The 16,340-nt window shown below is 56.4% G+C and overlaps 4 protein-coding genes across 4 annotated transcripts; 2 read left to right on the top strand and 2 right to left on the bottom strand.

The window, feature by feature from the left end:
- Positions 1–890: 890 nt before the first annotated feature.
- D7B24_003849 (uncharacterized protein) lies at positions 891–2,381 on the bottom strand (the record flags this gene model as incomplete). The annotated part of the gene is made up of 1 exon (XM_028638035.1): positions 891–2,381. The coding sequence occupies one exon, from the start codon at positions 2,379–2,381 to the stop codon at positions 891–893; it is 1,491 nt and encodes a 496-aa protein (XP_028490509.1).
- An 875-nt stretch (positions 2,382–3,256) lies between these two features.
- On the top strand, positions 3,257–4,494 carry D7B24_003848 (uncharacterized protein; the record flags this gene model as incomplete). Its single annotated transcript, XM_028638034.1, has 2 exons — positions 3,257–4,292; positions 4,358–4,494. 2 exons carry the CDS (start codon positions 3,257–3,259, stop codon positions 4,492–4,494), a joined length of 1,173 nt encoding a protein of 390 aa, XP_028490508.1.
- A 5,769-nt stretch (positions 4,495–10,263) lies between these two features.
- ISM1 (isoleucine-tRNA ligase) lies at positions 10,264–13,238 on the bottom strand (the record flags this gene model as incomplete). Its single annotated transcript, XM_028638033.1, has 2 exons — positions 10,264–13,110; positions 13,200–13,238. 2 exons carry the CDS (start codon positions 13,236–13,238, stop codon positions 10,264–10,266), a joined length of 2,886 nt encoding a protein of 961 aa, XP_028490507.1.
- A 1,719-nt stretch (positions 13,239–14,957) lies between these two features.
- D7B24_003846 (uncharacterized protein) lies at positions 14,958–16,061 on the top strand (the record flags this gene model as incomplete). The annotated part of the gene is made up of 1 exon (XM_028638032.1): positions 14,958–16,061. One exon carries the CDS (start codon positions 14,958–14,960, stop codon positions 16,059–16,061), a length of 1,104 nt encoding a protein of 367 aa, XP_028490506.1.
- Between the last annotated feature and the right edge of the window lie 279 nt (positions 16,062–16,340).

Below are 16,340 nucleotides of genomic sequence, written 5' to 3'. Positions count from 1 at the left end.
ACCGCTGCCATGTTGTATGTTGAGCCCAGCCAGCCCAGGCTATCAGAATTACAGTCTTGAAGTACAATTGTTTGAGAACCCCGTCTCACGAGGATGATAGTCGCCGCCTCACCTCAGACTCAGTGATGTCGTGAAATTGATGGGTTGAGAGCTTATGACAAAAGCACTCCATTGTTAGAGTGGCTTATATCGTATGACGAGGGGGAGGAATCGGCTTGATCACCGTACAAGACACGTACGAATTTGGGGTACCTCCTGATCTTGGTGGGCCAGTTACTCACGTCGGTTGCAGGTTCGAGTGAGCAATCTTACCCCGCTTAGGACCACCATCTCGCTCATAACGGGCACTGTACAGCCAGCAACCGCCAAACTGCCGAACTCACTATCATCAGAGGATCGACGGTAGAGCAACAGAAAATGTCAATAGCGAACCAAAATTTATACCACTAGATCAACAGTATATATAGAATAAGACATAGCACCGGGTCCAATAGTCAGCTCAGGTCGATACCCAATGGTCGGAGGAACCAATACCTCTCCATAGACTATCTTTCGATGTGCTCTCGTTAGGAGGTCCACCACCTTCTGCCTCTTTTCGACCATCTTCCAACCCCGGTTTAGTTGCTCCGTTCCAGTCGCTATCGGCTCGCCTCTATCATGACCATCAATCATGACCTGTTTCCAGCTTCTACGATCTGGTGACCGATATGGCACGCCATCAATTCCACATCTTTTCTCTCTTCCACAGGCAAATATCTATCACGCGAAGAGCAGCTGACTGCGTGCTTAATTCGTACTCCAAGAACTGCAGATGAAGTTGCTGTCTATCTATTCCTTGTACAGACCTGCCAATACTCCTTCATCTGGGTCCTGTATCCAAAGTGGTGACTTCAATTGATGCCTTTGTCACTATAGGGTCCAATGTTGGGCTTCGTAGCACCACCCAGCCTCCTACCAAAATAATCCTTACCCCCATTGTCCTTGATCGCAATGCCGCTTCCTATGGCTGGAGAGCCTGCCCGCAACTTGTACCCAAACCCTGCCCCAAGCGTGCTTCCGCGAGTGCGCGGGCTTGCGAAGAGCGGGTCGCCGAGGTGCCCGTCTTCGGTGGGTGGCATCAGACCGTGAAAGAGGTTGTTTTCCCATACGATGTTGCTGGCCACGGGCAGGGTTGAATTCTCACGCCCGACAAAGATGTTGTTCGTCATCTTGGTCGCGTTCTGCGGCAGTTGCAGCTCAAAGTCCCTGTCGGCGCAGTACATGACATTGTTGTAAAACTCGAGCGTCGAGTTCTCCGACACGCTGATCATGCGGCAGTCGTTTTCGAAAATGTTGTAGCGAACAATCTGCCTCGCGCCCCCGGAGACACCACAGCCGTCGCAGTCGAGGAACGCGCCGCCGGCATTATCGTGGCTGTAGTTGTACTCGACGATGCATGTGCCCGTGACGCCCCAGTCGCAGTCAAACGCCGTGCTGTCGTGGAGGCTCATGATGCTCCCGTACACGACGTTGTGCCGCATGACGGGGTTGTGCGAGGCCATGACCCAGATGCCGGCAAAGTTGCCTCCCTTCCAGGGGTACTTGCCCTTGCCGAGGTTCGACGCCACGTTGTGGTCCAGGCTCGGCGCATCGGAGTACTGCACGACGATGCCGTCGCCGCCGCAGGCGTCCATCTTGTTGTAGGACACGCGGATGTTGCTGCCCTGGTTGTCGATCTGGCCGGGCCGGATCTTCATGGCGCCGCCGCCGCAGTCTTTGATCGTGTTGTCTCGAACGGCGACGCCGTCATAGCGGCTCCCATTGACGGCGCTGAGGAGGATGCCGGCCGAGTTGGCAAAGTCTGAACTGAGCTCGCCAGTCTTGTTGGTCTGTCCTGCCACGTCATAGATCGTGTTGTCCTCGATCGTGATGCCGTAATGAACACCCCCGTCGTTGGCGAGGATCGTGATCCCTTGGCGCCTGGCAACGTTGCTCGCCGGGTTGGTGAAGGCAATCTTGGTGATGCGCCAGTGATCTTGGTTCGTGAGCAACAGTGATGAGTTGGCTCCGTCTGCATGAATGACTGGCGGACCCAAGATCGAGTCGATTGGGTACGATGTCAGTCGTATGGGCTGGCTCGAGGTGCCGCTCCCCTTCGGAGACAGGTTTCCCTTGCAAGTTACGTTGGACTTAAGAGCCAGAGTGTCGCCAGGTGCGAAAACGAACTCATTGGGTTCATCGAAAGAGTTCCAAGGCCCTTCAACAGTGCCGTTGCCCGGCGAGGATGCCCCGCAATCAACATAGTATGAAGATGGACGTCCAGAGGCCAGTGTAGCTAGTAACAAGATTGGCCAGAGACGCAGAGAGACCTGGCTGTTTTGACTGCGCTGTGGAACGAGCATGATGAGGGTGGCAATTGTGATGACTGAGATTGCTGAGACTGGTAAGGACTCATCATTGCCATCAGCTTCGATGCCTACAACTATTTGTATACACAAATCCGAACCAATCTTGCTCATGATAGAGGGCGACCCAACCTCGCATTGTTGCATCGAATCGCCGTAGCGAGGTTACATCTCTCCATCAATACGTAGCTTGATGTAACATCCGTGCGATAATCGGGCTCCTGGCAATTCGACCATGTCGTGGGTGAGTACTTCCGGCCGGTGTTCGGAGTCGGACGAACGGCCGGGCCCGCAATGTCAAAATATCTGCCCAGGCGTCACTTCGCACCAAAAGGTGGACTGAGGCGTTCAAAGTGCGGAGTAAGTGGGAGCATGATAAGGCTGCTCTCGGCCACAGTTACGGCGATCCCAAGCCACAAAACAGCATGTTACTCGAGAACAGCTGCAGATAACAATCACACGATACGTGCTCCATGCGCGCCACGAGACCATCATCCAGCCCTGGTCAAGTTGGCGTGCTGATCTTCTGATTTATTACCATGACGGGTCATGTAACGTAGTTATGTCAGACCTCGGCAGCATGGTGACCAAATCTGTTTACAGAGGTTGCTCTCGAATGCTTCATCCAGCATCAGTCGGACCCCCAAGATAACCCTAGAGAGCTAAAGTGAGTAACAAATCGTAAACGTTTCAGGTTACATTAGAGCTCTCCTTGCAAGCTTGGCAAATGGTTACAGTAGCCCCTGAAGCAGAGAAAGTTCTCCTGAAAGCAAGATGCTAGAGCTGGAAGGGCTCATAAAAGTCTTTGCGGAACCCATCACTCTACCTTCCATGGCACACCACAAACCCAACAGCAGAACACGATAGTAAAGATGCTCCCTCACCGCTACATCGTTTTATCCTCATGTGCCCTCTGGCACTTGGCCATGGGTCTCCCTGGTTCCGTCCAGCCTCGAGCGAACTTTGTCCACCCAGGCATCCTCATCGACGAAGCACAAGCAGAGCTCATTAGGACCAAGGTATCACAGTCAGCTGCTCCGTGGGCTCCAGCATACACTTCCATGCTGGCGCACCCTTATGCCTCCAAGACAGCCCCAGAGCCCGTCTCAACAGTAGAGTGCGGATCATATTCTACACCTGACGTTGGTTGTTCGGATGAAAGAGAAGACGCCATGGTGACGTACTTGAATGCCCTGGCATGGACAGTCACAGGCACGCAGACATACGCAAACAAGGCCATCACGTTTATGGATTCTTGGGCATCCACCATCAAAGCACACAACAACACAAACTCGCCACTGCAGTCTGGTTGGGTCGCTTCAACCTGGGCCCGCGCCGCAGAGTTGATCAGATATTCAGACGCCGGCTGGAGTGCTGCCAGCATTACAAAGTTTGAGGGCATGTTGCGTAATGTCTACTTACCTCTCGTCAAAAATGGCGCACCAAACTACATGGGTAACTGGGATCTTGTCATGGCGGAAGCCGCAATCTTCATCGGTGTATTCCTTGATGACCAGACCATCTATGATGCTGGCATGACAAAGTTCCTCAACCGAGTGCCGGCCTACGTCTACCTGGAGAGCGACGGCGATCTTCCAAAAACAGCACCTGGAGATACGACGACGAGTACGCAGGCCGGGATCGTGACGTACTGGCAGGGCCAGTCTGTGTTCAACGTCAGCGGTCTGTCCCAGGAGACGTGCAGAGACTTCGAACACACAGGGTACGGCCTTGCCTCTATCGGTCATGTTGCTGAGACATCGAGAATACAAGGACGCGATTTATTCAATGAGGAAACCGGTACTAGATTGCGATACGCTCTAGAGTTTCATTCGAAATATCACCTCGGAGAACCGAAGCCCACGTGGCTGTGCCCTGGAAAGACACTATCTCTCTATTTTGGGCCAGGTATGCAATTTTTCTGTCCTCCCTATGGACGTAGTAGGACTAGACATCTGACATCACATCTACAGTAACGGAAGTGTCATTCCGCGCCCTGTCGGGCCGTTTGGGATATGACATGCCATACACAGAGGAATTGACTCTGAATCAGCGGCCAGCTGGTACGAATAAACTCTTTGTCGGCTGGGAAACCTTGACCAATGCTTGAGAGAGTATCTCACGATTTGAGGCATATTTTTGCAAGTATGCCTGGATTTCCTTCTGGAAGCTGCTGCGGTCGTTGTGTGAGCAGCCAAACAGGGCGGGACCAGAAATAACGCGAGGGCTGGCGTCAAACCTATGGCCCAAAGGAAATTCTTCACGGACAAGCTAGCATCTAAATAGGACATTCAAGTACAATATTTGCAAGATGAGCGTCCCGCTTGTCCTGACGGTGGTGTGAGTAAAATGTTTCGCATGAGGGTGCTAAGTTCATGTGCAGGATTAAAGCAGCTCTATTTCCGTGTTTCGGGTCAAAGTTTAGCGGCTGCTTCTTTCCTTGGAAGCCAATACCTAGTGCAAGGTATCGTATTTCATCGTCTAGTGATTCCTTTAAGATCTGTAATCGTACCAGTGAGCTTAGCATGAGAAAAGCTCACGGAAATAGAAAATCCCATATGAATCTCTATTGCAAAACACCTCTGCTGAAACTAAACTATAGTAACTATACTACAGTCTAAGGCGTTATCAAACTCATGAAGCAAGAAACTACATAGATGATCAGTAGACCAACAGGAACAGTCAGGCTTAGAAGAAAGGCATGACGAACACTGCTGCTGGTGACACTTATAGTGAGCAGGAGAAGATTACACACACAAGAAACAGTAAAAAAAGCAGTACGAGCCGACTCCGGCCCAAGACGACTGGACCAGACAGTTGGCATGTAGTTCGGCTCTCCATTTGGATCACTGCCAGTAACGTCTTCTCCCGACACTGTAGCTACTCCATAGAGATTTAGTAGCACCACGCATAAAACAAGGATCAACGCTGAATAGAAAAATTCCACAGCTTTGGCAAAACCAAGACCATTGGGGGTGTGTTCCATGAAGAGAGTAGTATGCCTGATGCTAGCAATTGAGCACCCGACAAGGTTCACCATGACGATGAACACGATGACGTCGGTCCAGGGAGCTCGGTAGCTCATAGACTTGTTCGCCAACTGGAGCGGTTTCTTGTGGTGACACATGACGTGGTTGATTGGTTCGTTTGCGTCAAATCTGTATTGGGGGGTGCTGAAAGATGTTCCCCAAGCAACGATCCCTTCTTTCAGCCATGAAAAAGGGGCTAGACGGGTGCGCCGGCAGTCCTGAGGCGTACGACGTCGTGGCAACAGCGGCCAGGCGGTCAAAGCGGCGGTGGTGGTAGGTCCAATGAGCAGCAGGACGGCAACAATCTGACCGAATGTAAAGTCATTTTCGTCAAGATGCACCGAGGCTCGAGTCGCGAAAATGCGGATAGTTACCCAAAGAATCGCTACCCAGGCGAACAGAACCTCGGAGAAGGTCGACGTTGCCACATCCGTATATATGCGTGCCGTCATGAGTATGGCGATGAGGAAATTGACGAAGAAGTATTGGCGGACAAAGTTCAGTCTGGGAGATGCTGTCTCAAAACGGGCCATGGTATTCAGTGCAAGCTGACGCAGCCGTCGACGAGCACTACGTCGAACCACATTTCGAAAGAAATTGGAAGCGCGACGCGATAGCTTGATGAGGCGAATTCCAAAGCTCGTGCTCAGAAAAAGCATACTAAAGATCATTGACGAGCCAGAGCCTTCCGGAAAGCCGACACGCATATCGCTTGAGTCTAGTGCTCTCTGTGTAGCAGTCTGGACGTTGAAGAAACAGCGAGCGTAGGAGGAAGGGCTTGCGGGATTGGCACCCCAGTGCCTGTCCAAATACGACCAGTTGAACCATCCGGTAGGGAAGAGCGCAACGAGAAGGAGGATTAGCAATATTGTTGTAGGAACCAGACGGACGTTTCGATGCAAAGGTCGTTGACGCAAGTACCCCTGCAAGAACGTAAGACCAACGAGGTGCGTGATGTTGGCAAGCCATGCCAAGAGGACAGCGATCTGCCAGTGATACGCAGATATGCCGGAAGGCCCACCCAGCGTCGCGAAGGCGCTTAATAAGATCGCAAGGCCGGTAATTGATTGACCGTCGCAGAAGGCTAGGATGTACTGTGCAGATGGTTGTCAGATTGCGGCAAGGTGGGATGAGTTTGTGGGCTGCTCTCACATGGTCAAAGGCTTTTCGCATATCTCGTGCGAATGGATCCGGATCCTGTAACGATGATCGCTTCGGAAAGAGCCACCGACCGAAATCGTTTCCGAAAATGAGCTGATCAATAGGATTGGGAGACCACTTTTTGTCGCATTCAGCCTCACAAATGCATTGTGTCTGGTGTGGTGTCGTTACACCCTCTTGAAGTGCTAGACTTCCGAACTGGCTGGAAGAGGGGGTTTCGTCTTCGTTACGGCGCTGTATTGGTCCTTCGGAGTGCAGATTGTTGATGGCATTCGTCGATGAAGTCACCGACCGACGTAAACTCTGCACTCTGCTTGGTTGTAGCTGTTGCGTCTCGCAGTCTTGGTCAGAATTAACTATCCCATGGTCGGGACTTTTATTCGGATCGTAGGCTAGGAAAAAGTGTGCCGTGATGATGACAACCGCCAAGTAAGCTGTTCCCAAAAATCCAGCAAGAATCTAAAGACGCAGCCAGTTATCAACCCGTGTCCCTTTTTTTTCAACCACCGCAACATGCGCCGAGCCGGCGCAGCTGGGTTGGCAGTCGATAGCACTTACACCAAGGCCAGAGATGTCACTGTTGGGTTCGATCTCAGGTCTGTCTTTGAAACAGTCGTAGATTGCCGGTTGCGAGATGATGAGCCCTTCTGGTACTGACATAATGCGCTATAGTAGGGTGAGAAAAAGTGGTACAAACTTGGAGCAGAATATAGAAAAACTTCAAAGAGGAAGGGTTAGACGAAGTTTCGCAGAGGTTGCACTAGCACAGGACTTCACAGGCAACACTTACTTGCCTTTATGGGAAACGCAGTGAGTGGTTTTGGGCACTGCCACAACGACGAGTGACTTCAGTCGCTTTTGTGTAACACACCTCCTTGAAAGCCTTACACAGCTTCGGACTCGGAATAGAGCCTAGACTCTATGGATCCCACGAAGACGTCAGTCGATTCGCTACGTTGTGTAGAGTTACCGACCAACGTATGAACAGACTTTAAACAAAGCATGATGGTAATGGCTGATTGGCCACGATAGACGAAGAACGTCTTACCCAGTCAGCCCACGATCACTTTCGCTGAGATCGATGTGTGCTTGATGACGGCGGGTGAGCAGTGTACGGGTGCAAGCAAAGCTGAGGCTCGAACGAAAAAAGGTGGGCTGCAGAGTAAAACGCAGGCTAGCACTGGAGCAGAGAAATGGAAGAGACAAGCCATGCTTGGGTGCGGCTGAGGCATCTTGCTGCTCCAGAGGAGGTCTCATGACGACAGTTTGCGGCCGTGCAGAACAAGAGAGAGTGACCTTGATTCAGCTCGCCAAATATCGAGCGCCACACCACCTCACGGGATCTACATGCGCTTCCACATGGCACAGCTAAGCAAAAGAAAAGTCCTTCGAGCGCCACAGGACTTGGGATGCCCAATACATGATGGAAAAGTCTCAGCGGCCCATCACAGGAAAGTATCGAGATCGCCAAGCCTGTCACTCGGACCTTTTCTGCCTTGCAGACAGTGACGCTTTGAGCCGCTGCAGACACATCGATTCTTTCGTCCGTTCGTGGTCTCGACTTCGCCCATTGTTCACATGAACGCATGCGATAAACACCAGGAGACAGACTGAAAACCTGGCTCGTCGGGCCGCTGACCACTTACGATGCCCGCCTATCATTGTGTTATTTATCATATGAACACTATTTCATCGAGAAGAGGATTTTCGCATCAGGGAGTGAGGCACTTCGTCCAAATCAGCTTTCGCATCAAACCTAGGATGTGGGCAAGACCTGCGTTTTTCAAGGCACTGACGTTTCTTACGGACGATGAGACGAGCCAACACCAGACGAAAGCCGAGAGGAAATATATTGGCAGAATTTTCATCTCCTGTCAGGAGCTGCTGCGAAGCATGAACTTGAGCAGCCGGATTTTGTAAAACATGGCCGCTTTGCCGGGGAAACTCCCACGGGAGCGCGTTGACAAGCTTGTAGGGGCGCAGCAAAAAGCCCAGGCTCCTACTGTCCATAAGTCGTCATGTGCTCATCCGGCACTATCTGATCGCGACGCGTTGAGATTCACGTGAAAACGATTGGTGCACCTCTGCCTTTGACACATCGTCATAGGAAGACCAGCAGCTCTTGGCTTGTTGGCCCGGGTTCTCGCCCCACCGGCTTGTCTAGACGTGCAGCAGTGTCTTGCAGTACTGGAGGCTCTGAAACAGTCACCATGATCTTCTGTGCGGCACAAAAAGTCCATCTCATAAACTCAAGCCATGCCAGACCAGCCGGACTGTCCGGTAGCCCTGCGGAGATACCAAGCAGGGGATCGGTTAGGGGGGCCAAGGGCGATAAGAACGTATATATAAGGATTATGGAGAGCCCTCTTGTTTACGATGGTTGGAATTTGATATGTTCCGACCCCCTACGTATATTCTACTGCCTGCGGACCTTGTGTAGAAGACCCCGTCACTCTGCCCCAGCTCAAGCAACGACACGGATAGCTGTCAGGGGGCCCGCGGAGCCACGGAGCAAGGGCGGGACAAGGGCTAGGGACTACGAGAATGCGTATCAAGGGCTGCCGAGGGCTCGTAGCTGTGAGGACTGATATCTCGATATATTCTTATTCCCTCTTATAGTTGACTGCGGATATCACGTGCGGATGATCTTCCCGCTCGGGGTACTCATTCGGATATATGGCGGAGACCGTAGGCATCCGTCTTTTCATAAAGACAGCTCTATCCGCACTTTCAAAATACACTCACAACTACACCAAGAAACGACTAGTTCATAGAAACTCTTTGTCAGACGGCCCTGCGGAGCCGCCAAGCAGGGGGCCGGATAGGGGCTCAGGTACCGGGAAACGTATATCTAGACTACGGAGGGCCCAGAATTCAGATGCGTTCCAGCCCCTACCTACATTCCATTCCCCTGCGGACTACGCGTGGAAGACCTCTTCACTCTGCTCCAAACAACGCTCAGACACTCTTACAAGGCTCACCATCAGAATCTTACAAGACACTCGTCACCCCCCAGCCCCCTCCCCAGCAAAAACAAAAAACATACAACACCAGGTATTCGCTGGTGGTCACCCACCCAACTACTGATCCGGCCCTTATTGGCTTATTTAGGGGAGAGCGGACGGGATCCCAAGTTTTCCAATGGGTATGGTCGTATGTGATAGATTCGCAGGCTGGGAGCGTCGATATCGATCACGTCATGCTCTGTGGAGGGCCGACGGCAGGTCTGTCGAGGTCTGGGGCAGGTGACGAACAGGGTTGACAAGCGGCGCGCATCAAGTGCCCTGTAGGGCTTGTGCTCCCATCGCCACTTGCGCGTGTGTTTTGCAGTACCGTTGATGAGGCTTGTAGAAGCAGAGCGTCGCGTGAAGCTGATGGTGCTGGCTTCGTGTCATTGGTGTCTTCAGCGCCTTTCTGATCGGCAGCATCAAGTCTGCAGAACCGCCTCAATTCTCAAAAGAAATTGCCGTTCAGACTCGCGATGACACCCAGCTTCTAAAAAACAAGATAGCAAAGCAAAAGAACTGCAAGCGTCCTACACAACCCGCACAGGCAGCCGAGAGCAGTGATCCAGAAAAGAGGGCTACCCATCTATTTGTACAATCATCTACATAAAAATACACCACAGGGCGCCAGACGTTTCTAGCAACGTCCCAGGCCCTCCTACTTCAATCCTACACGTAGTCATCTCACGTCTGGCCCTCCACGGCCTCCAGCGCCTCCAGCGCCTCGACGGCCTCCTCGCACCTTCCGCAGAGACTGTCCTCCGCCTCGGCGACGTAGCGCCAGCACCGCGAGCACTTGCACCCCGTGGGCGGCAGCACACTGACAACGCCCTTGGTGCCAGCGTCGGCCTCGAACTCTTGCGCAAAGGGCACCTCGGGCGGCGCGGCGCCGACCCGCACCTCGACAGACGACACGACGAAGAGGGCGTCGAGGTCGGCGGCGTACCGCGCCAGGACGGCGGCAGAGGGCGCGGCGGGCACGGAGACGACGACGGCGGACTGCAGGCTGGAGCCGAGCCTCTTGGCGAGGCGCGCGCGCTCGAGGGCAGCCTTGACGGCGGCGTGCACAGACAGGAGGAGGGGGAGGTCGGCGCGGAGGGCGGCCGGGTCGTGGGTGAGGCGGGCGGGGTCGAAGAGGGGCGTCGACGCGAGGGCGTGGAGCGGGTGCGTGAGCGAGGCGTCCCGCTGCATCCACGCGGGCCGGTGCGCCCAGGCCTCCTCGACCAGGAGAGGCGCCATGGGGGCGAGCATGCGCAGGAAGCCGTGGAAGACGGGCTCGATGACGCCGCCGCCGTCGCCGCAGTAGAGCCTGTCCTTGGACGCCTCGAGGTAGAAGGCCGACAGGTCGTTGGCGACCCAGCGGTTGACGGCGGCAAAGGCCCTGTAGAACTCGTGGGCGGCAAAGGCGGCGCGCACGTCGGCCGTCACGTCCTCGAGCTGCACGAGCGCGATGCTGTCGGCGGCGGTCAGCGGCGCGGTGCGGGCCGCGGGGTGCATGGAACCGAGGAGCATGCGCAGGATGGTGCGGTAGCGGATGAGAACCGAGTGGATCGACTGGAGCGTCGTCGCGCCGATGGCCACGTCCTTGGTGAACTCGGACGAGGCGGCCCACAGGCGGAGGGCGTCGGGGCCCAGGGCGTCGTACACGGGACCCTTGGCCGCCTTCTTCGCCTCGCCGCGGAGCTTGAGCGGCGGCAGGAGGGTGCCGTCCATGACCTGGGCCGGCGAGATGATATTGCCCAGGGACTTGGACATCTTCTTGCCCTTGGCGTCGAGGGTGAAGCCGTGGGTGACGAGCGTCTTGAAGGGCGCGCGCGAGACCGACGGCGCGGCAGAGGCCTTCTGCCTCTGCGCGGCGACGTAGGTGAGGAGGCTCGACTGGAACCAGCCGCGGTGCTGGTCGGAGCCTTCGAGGTAGACATCGGCCTGGCCTTCGCTCTGCGTCCAGCTGCTGCCGCTGTCGAACCAGACATCCATCGTGTCGGTGCCGCGGCGGTAGGTGGTGTTGCCGCGGGGCAGGGAGGGCGCAATCCAGGCGGGCTCCTCTGGTGCGTCGGCGAACCAGGCGTCGATGCCGCGCGCGCGGATGACCGAGATGATGTGGTCGACCGATTCGTCGGTGACGACGGCACGTCCCTCGGCGTCGTAGAGCGCGGGGATGGGGACGCCCCAGGCGCGCTGGCGCGAGATGCACCACTCGCTCCGGCCGACGACGAAGCTCTCGAGCCTCTTGCGGCCGGCGTCGGGCACAAACTTGACGTCTCGGAGGGCGGCGAGCGTGCTGTCCTTGATGCTGTCGACATCGGCGAACCACTGCTGCGTGGCGCGGATGACGACGGGCTGCTTGGTACGCCAGTCGTAAGGGTACTTGTGCTTGTACTTCTCGACGTGCAGCACGTCGGCGTGCTCCTCGAGGAGCTTCAGCACGGCCTTGCTGCCGCCCTTGAGGATCGGAGAGGCCTCGGTGAGGCGTTCCGGGGCGTCGGGGAAGGCGTCCCTCGTGAAGTGGCCCTCGTCGTCGATGGGGGCTGCGGCGTCGATGCCCAGGCCAGAGCAGACGGCGTAGTCATCGAAACCGTGGCCGGGGGCGCAGTGCACGAGACCCGAGCCCGAGTCGGCCGACACAAAGTCGGCGTGGATAACGGGTTGCGAGGCGGCCGCCCTGCCCCGCAGCCTGTTGGCGTACCGCAGCTGCTTCAGGTTGGCGCCCTTGGTCGACCACAGGATCTCGCGGCGGGTGTCGGGAAAGAGGGTGTCGAGGATTTCGCTTCGGGCCTGGGCCACGATGTAGGCGTCGCCGCGGATGGCGACGACGTCGTAGTCGAGCTCGTCGTGCACGGCCATGGCCCTGTTGGCGGGCAGGGTCCAGGGGGTCGTCGTCCAGATGATGGCGTACAGGTGTCCGCCCTCGAAGCCTGCGCGCGCGCGCCGGAGCTCGTCCATGACGGCGTCAGCGGCGATGATGGGGAATCGGACGTAGGCCGCTGTCGACACGTGGTTCTCGTTGTACTCGAGCTCGGCCTCGGCGAGGGCGGTTCGCGACGAGGGCGACCAGTAGACGGGCTTGTGCTTGCGGTAGATGAGGCCGTCGCGCACCATCTGCTGGAACAGGCGCAGCTGCCTGATCTCGTAGTCGGGGTCCATGGTCGTCCAGCGTGCGTCCCAGTCGGCCATAACGCCGAAGGAGCGGAAGCCGTCCATCTGCTCGCGCACCGTCTTGGCGGCGAGGGCGCGGGCGGCGGTGCGGATCTCGACGGCGGTCATGCCCTTGCCCTGGGCATCGCTGAGGGCCTTGAGCTCGATGGGCAGGCCGTGGCAGTCCCAGCCCGGGCGGTATTCGACGGGGCGGCCCTCCTGGACCTGGACGCGCAGGATCATGTCCTTGAGGACCTTGTTGAGGCCGTGGCCGACGTGGAGGCCGCCATTGGCGTAGGGGGGGCCGTCGTGCAAGACGAGCTTGTCACCGGTGCGATGGGCCGCCTGCCACTTGTAGAGGTCATCGGTGCATCGTCGCAGGTATTCGGCGCGGAACTGGGGCAGGGGCCTAGGTCTGCGGGTGATGGACCGGGCGGTTAGCTGGAACGTGTCGAGGTGCGGCGGTAGGGGGAGGGGCGGCTCACGGCAAGGTGGACTTGGGCAACCTCAGGGTTGATGTCCATGACTTTGACATGATCTTCTGTGGCGCATAGCTGGGGGTCTGCGCTTCGTGGGTTGTGGGTCGTGGGTTCGATCACGGTCGGGGATGGACGTTGGCGTTGACGTTGTCGCGGTCGTCGCGGTTGATCTGTCAGGCAATTTTTGAGTGGGGCGGCAGCTGTTGGCGCTCCACTGGAGGACTGGCTGCTATATGTTTGCTCCATGTGCCCGTCGCTGTAGAGTGAGGAGGTCTTTTTTTTTTCTTTCTTTCTCTAGAGAGAGAGAGAGAGAGAGAAGCGAGGATGTAGAACCGAAAACCTATTTTTCCACGGTTGCGTGGTTGACGTGGCATCTGTTCGCGGCAGGGTGAGAGGCATCCATCTGTCGTTTCTGTCGGGTCTGCCTTCTCCTAGTTGACGAATGCCTCGAGGCCCAGAGAAACATGGACAGGAAAAAAGACAGGAAGAAAGACAAGAAAAAGAACAGGAAAAAGACAGGAAGAAAGACAGGAAGAAAGACAAGAAAAAGAACAGGAAAAAGACAGGAAGAAAGACAGGAAAAAAGGACAAGAAAACCGCACTCTGCCCAATGTTTTTCCCCTCTTTCCTCTTTCCTCTTTCAGGACCCCTCAAGGCAAGGCAAGGCCACCCCCAGATACAGACCTGGCGTCCGACCAGCTCCTTCCCCCCCTATCAAACCTCTGTTGCCTCTCTATCTTGCACTTCCCTAGAGACTCTATCATGCACATGTCTGCCGTCTCCTCTTCCTCGTCTCTGACTTTCATGCATGGCCAAGACACCTCATCAGCCAGGCCGGCAGCAGGCGTTGTATGTTGACCCATGTCAAGGGGTGATGAAAAGCCACACGTATAAAGGGTGAGCTCCTTTTTCATTTTTCTACAATTCTGCTTATTCGATCATCGGCGACACACGCAAGCACGATTCTACTTTCCTTAGTGTAAGCCTATGTACCGTATAGTAGGACAACTCATTGATTTGAGGGACGAGGTGAGGAGAGAGTTCCGAAGTTCGGGGTCTGTCTGATCCCTGTGTTTGGATGTAGTGGGCTTTACTCATGTCTTTCATCCTGCTACTATGTTCCCCAACGTGATTTACTAGATTGTGATTATTACTACCGGCATTACATGAATGGTGTCTGGTTATGGTCAATGAAGTTCGTGGTTCAACTCGTCAATGAATCTTGTCAATGAATCTTGTCAATGAAATGAAGTGCCACCATGTCAGCCAGGACGCGACATGAAATACGCCAGGTACATCCCCCATAGACTCCAGCAAGCAAACACCTGCAAGTAAACACCTACAAGTAAACACCAGCAAGTAAACACCTGCTGCATTTCATACTCCATATCACGGCTTCAGCGTCCTGCTGCAGAAACGCACGGACACGGACAATCGAGCGCCAGGCGGCGAAGCGCCAGGCAGCGAAGGCAGCGAAGGCAGCGAAGCTCCAGTGGGGCTTCAGGGTCCACAGCCCGTCATCATCGTCATGGCCCGCCGCGTCTCTCCCTGCGCGCCTCAGCCGGTGCTCTCTGCCCTGGGGCACATCCCATCTCGACAGCATCACCGAAGCATCACCTCGACAGCATCACCAAAGCATCACCTCGACAGCATCACCAAAGCAGCCAAAGCACCGAAGCAGCGAAAAACTCCTCACGATCACACCAAAGCGAGGGCACCAAAGCGAGGGCACAGCGAGGGCACACGCACAGAAAGCCCCCCGCCATGGCCCCCGTCCGCCGCTACCTCCGCATCACCAAATACTCGGTCCTCGAGTGCCGCATCTACCTCGACAACCCGGCCCTCGCCGCCTCCTGGCTGCTGCACCCGCGCGACCCCGTGCTGCCGCGCGTCATGGACGCCGTGCGGCCCCTCGTGCTGCCCAAGCTGCGCGAGGAGCAGGCCCGCGCCCGCGCCCGCAAGAAGACGGCCAAGAGGCGCCAGATCAAAGACGTCGTCGCCGGCGACGGCTTCGAGGTCTCCGTCTTCCTGACCGAGACGCCGACGCGCCACGCCCTGCTCGCGAAGCAGCGCCGCTTTCGCGACAAGGACGCCGGGGACCTCGCGCGTCGAGGCTCCGCCGTGCAGGGCCGCCTTATTGCCGAGACGAATGCCGCGCCCGTCGACGTCGAAGCCTTCTTGGGCCGGCGGCGGCAGCAGCAGCAGCAGAAGCAGCAGCAGCAGCAGCAGCAGGGCACCATCACCATTCGCGAAGAGTCGGACGACGAAGACGCCGTGGCTGCGCTGGCCGAGATACCCACGCGGCAAGACGACGGGCCACCGCCTGCGCGACCCGCCAAGCGACGCCGTGCATTCGCCCCCACGGGCGTCCCTGACGACGACGAGTTTGCGTCGACATCGGACGACGAGCCTGGCGGTGAACGAGCCGACGAACATGCCAACGAGAGCGAAGACGACGACGACGACGACAACGACGACGACGGGCTCTTCGTAGACGACCATCCCGAAGAGCCCGAGGCGTCACCGCCCTCGAAGCGCCGGAAAAAGCAGGAGCAGAGCCCGCCCGAGGGTGCCGAGAAGGCGGTGGGCGGCTCACGTGGCGGTCACGACCATGAGGGCGATGACGGCGACGACAAGAAGAAGATGGCCATGGACGTCTCGTTTGAGGGCTTTGCCATCCACGGACGCGTACTGTGCCTCGTGGTCAAGAGGCGCGACACACACAGGGCCCCGGCATCCTCGGGGCGGTCCGCTGCGTCGGCTGCGCCAGGGGCTGCTGCGCCCGCTGGTCAGGCCATCATGGAGAACTGGATCAGCTCGACGCAGATGCCGAACCCGGGGGCCGATGTCGAGGCCGTCGACGAGTGAGTGGAGGAAAGGGGGAGCGTGCGCGATCGACGACGCGCATTCAATACGGCATCATTAAAGCAGAGACGCATTCAATACGGCGCGTTCATGGAAGCAGAGACGCATTCAATACGGAGCGGTCCTCTTGAAGCAGAGACACATCCAACACGGGGCGTTCCTCTTGAAGCAGAGACTGAAGCACAAGCAGAAGCAGATGGTGACTCGCGACAAAAGGGGGGGAAACATAGTTGCACATCGCATCCCCAAGGGCGCAGCGCGACTCGGCTGGCCTGCGTTGGC

The sequence above is a fragment of the Verticillium nonalfalfae genome (genome assembly GCF_003724135.2).
Source record: "Verticillium nonalfalfae strain VnAa140/NRRL 66861 chromosome Unknown scaffold_212, whole genome shotgun sequence".
Lineage (NCBI taxonomy): Eukaryota > Fungi > Ascomycota > Sordariomycetes > Glomerellales > Plectosphaerellaceae > Verticillium > Verticillium nonalfalfae.
Note: the sequence above shows the minus strand (reverse complement) of the source record. Positions and strands in the feature narration are given on the sequence as shown.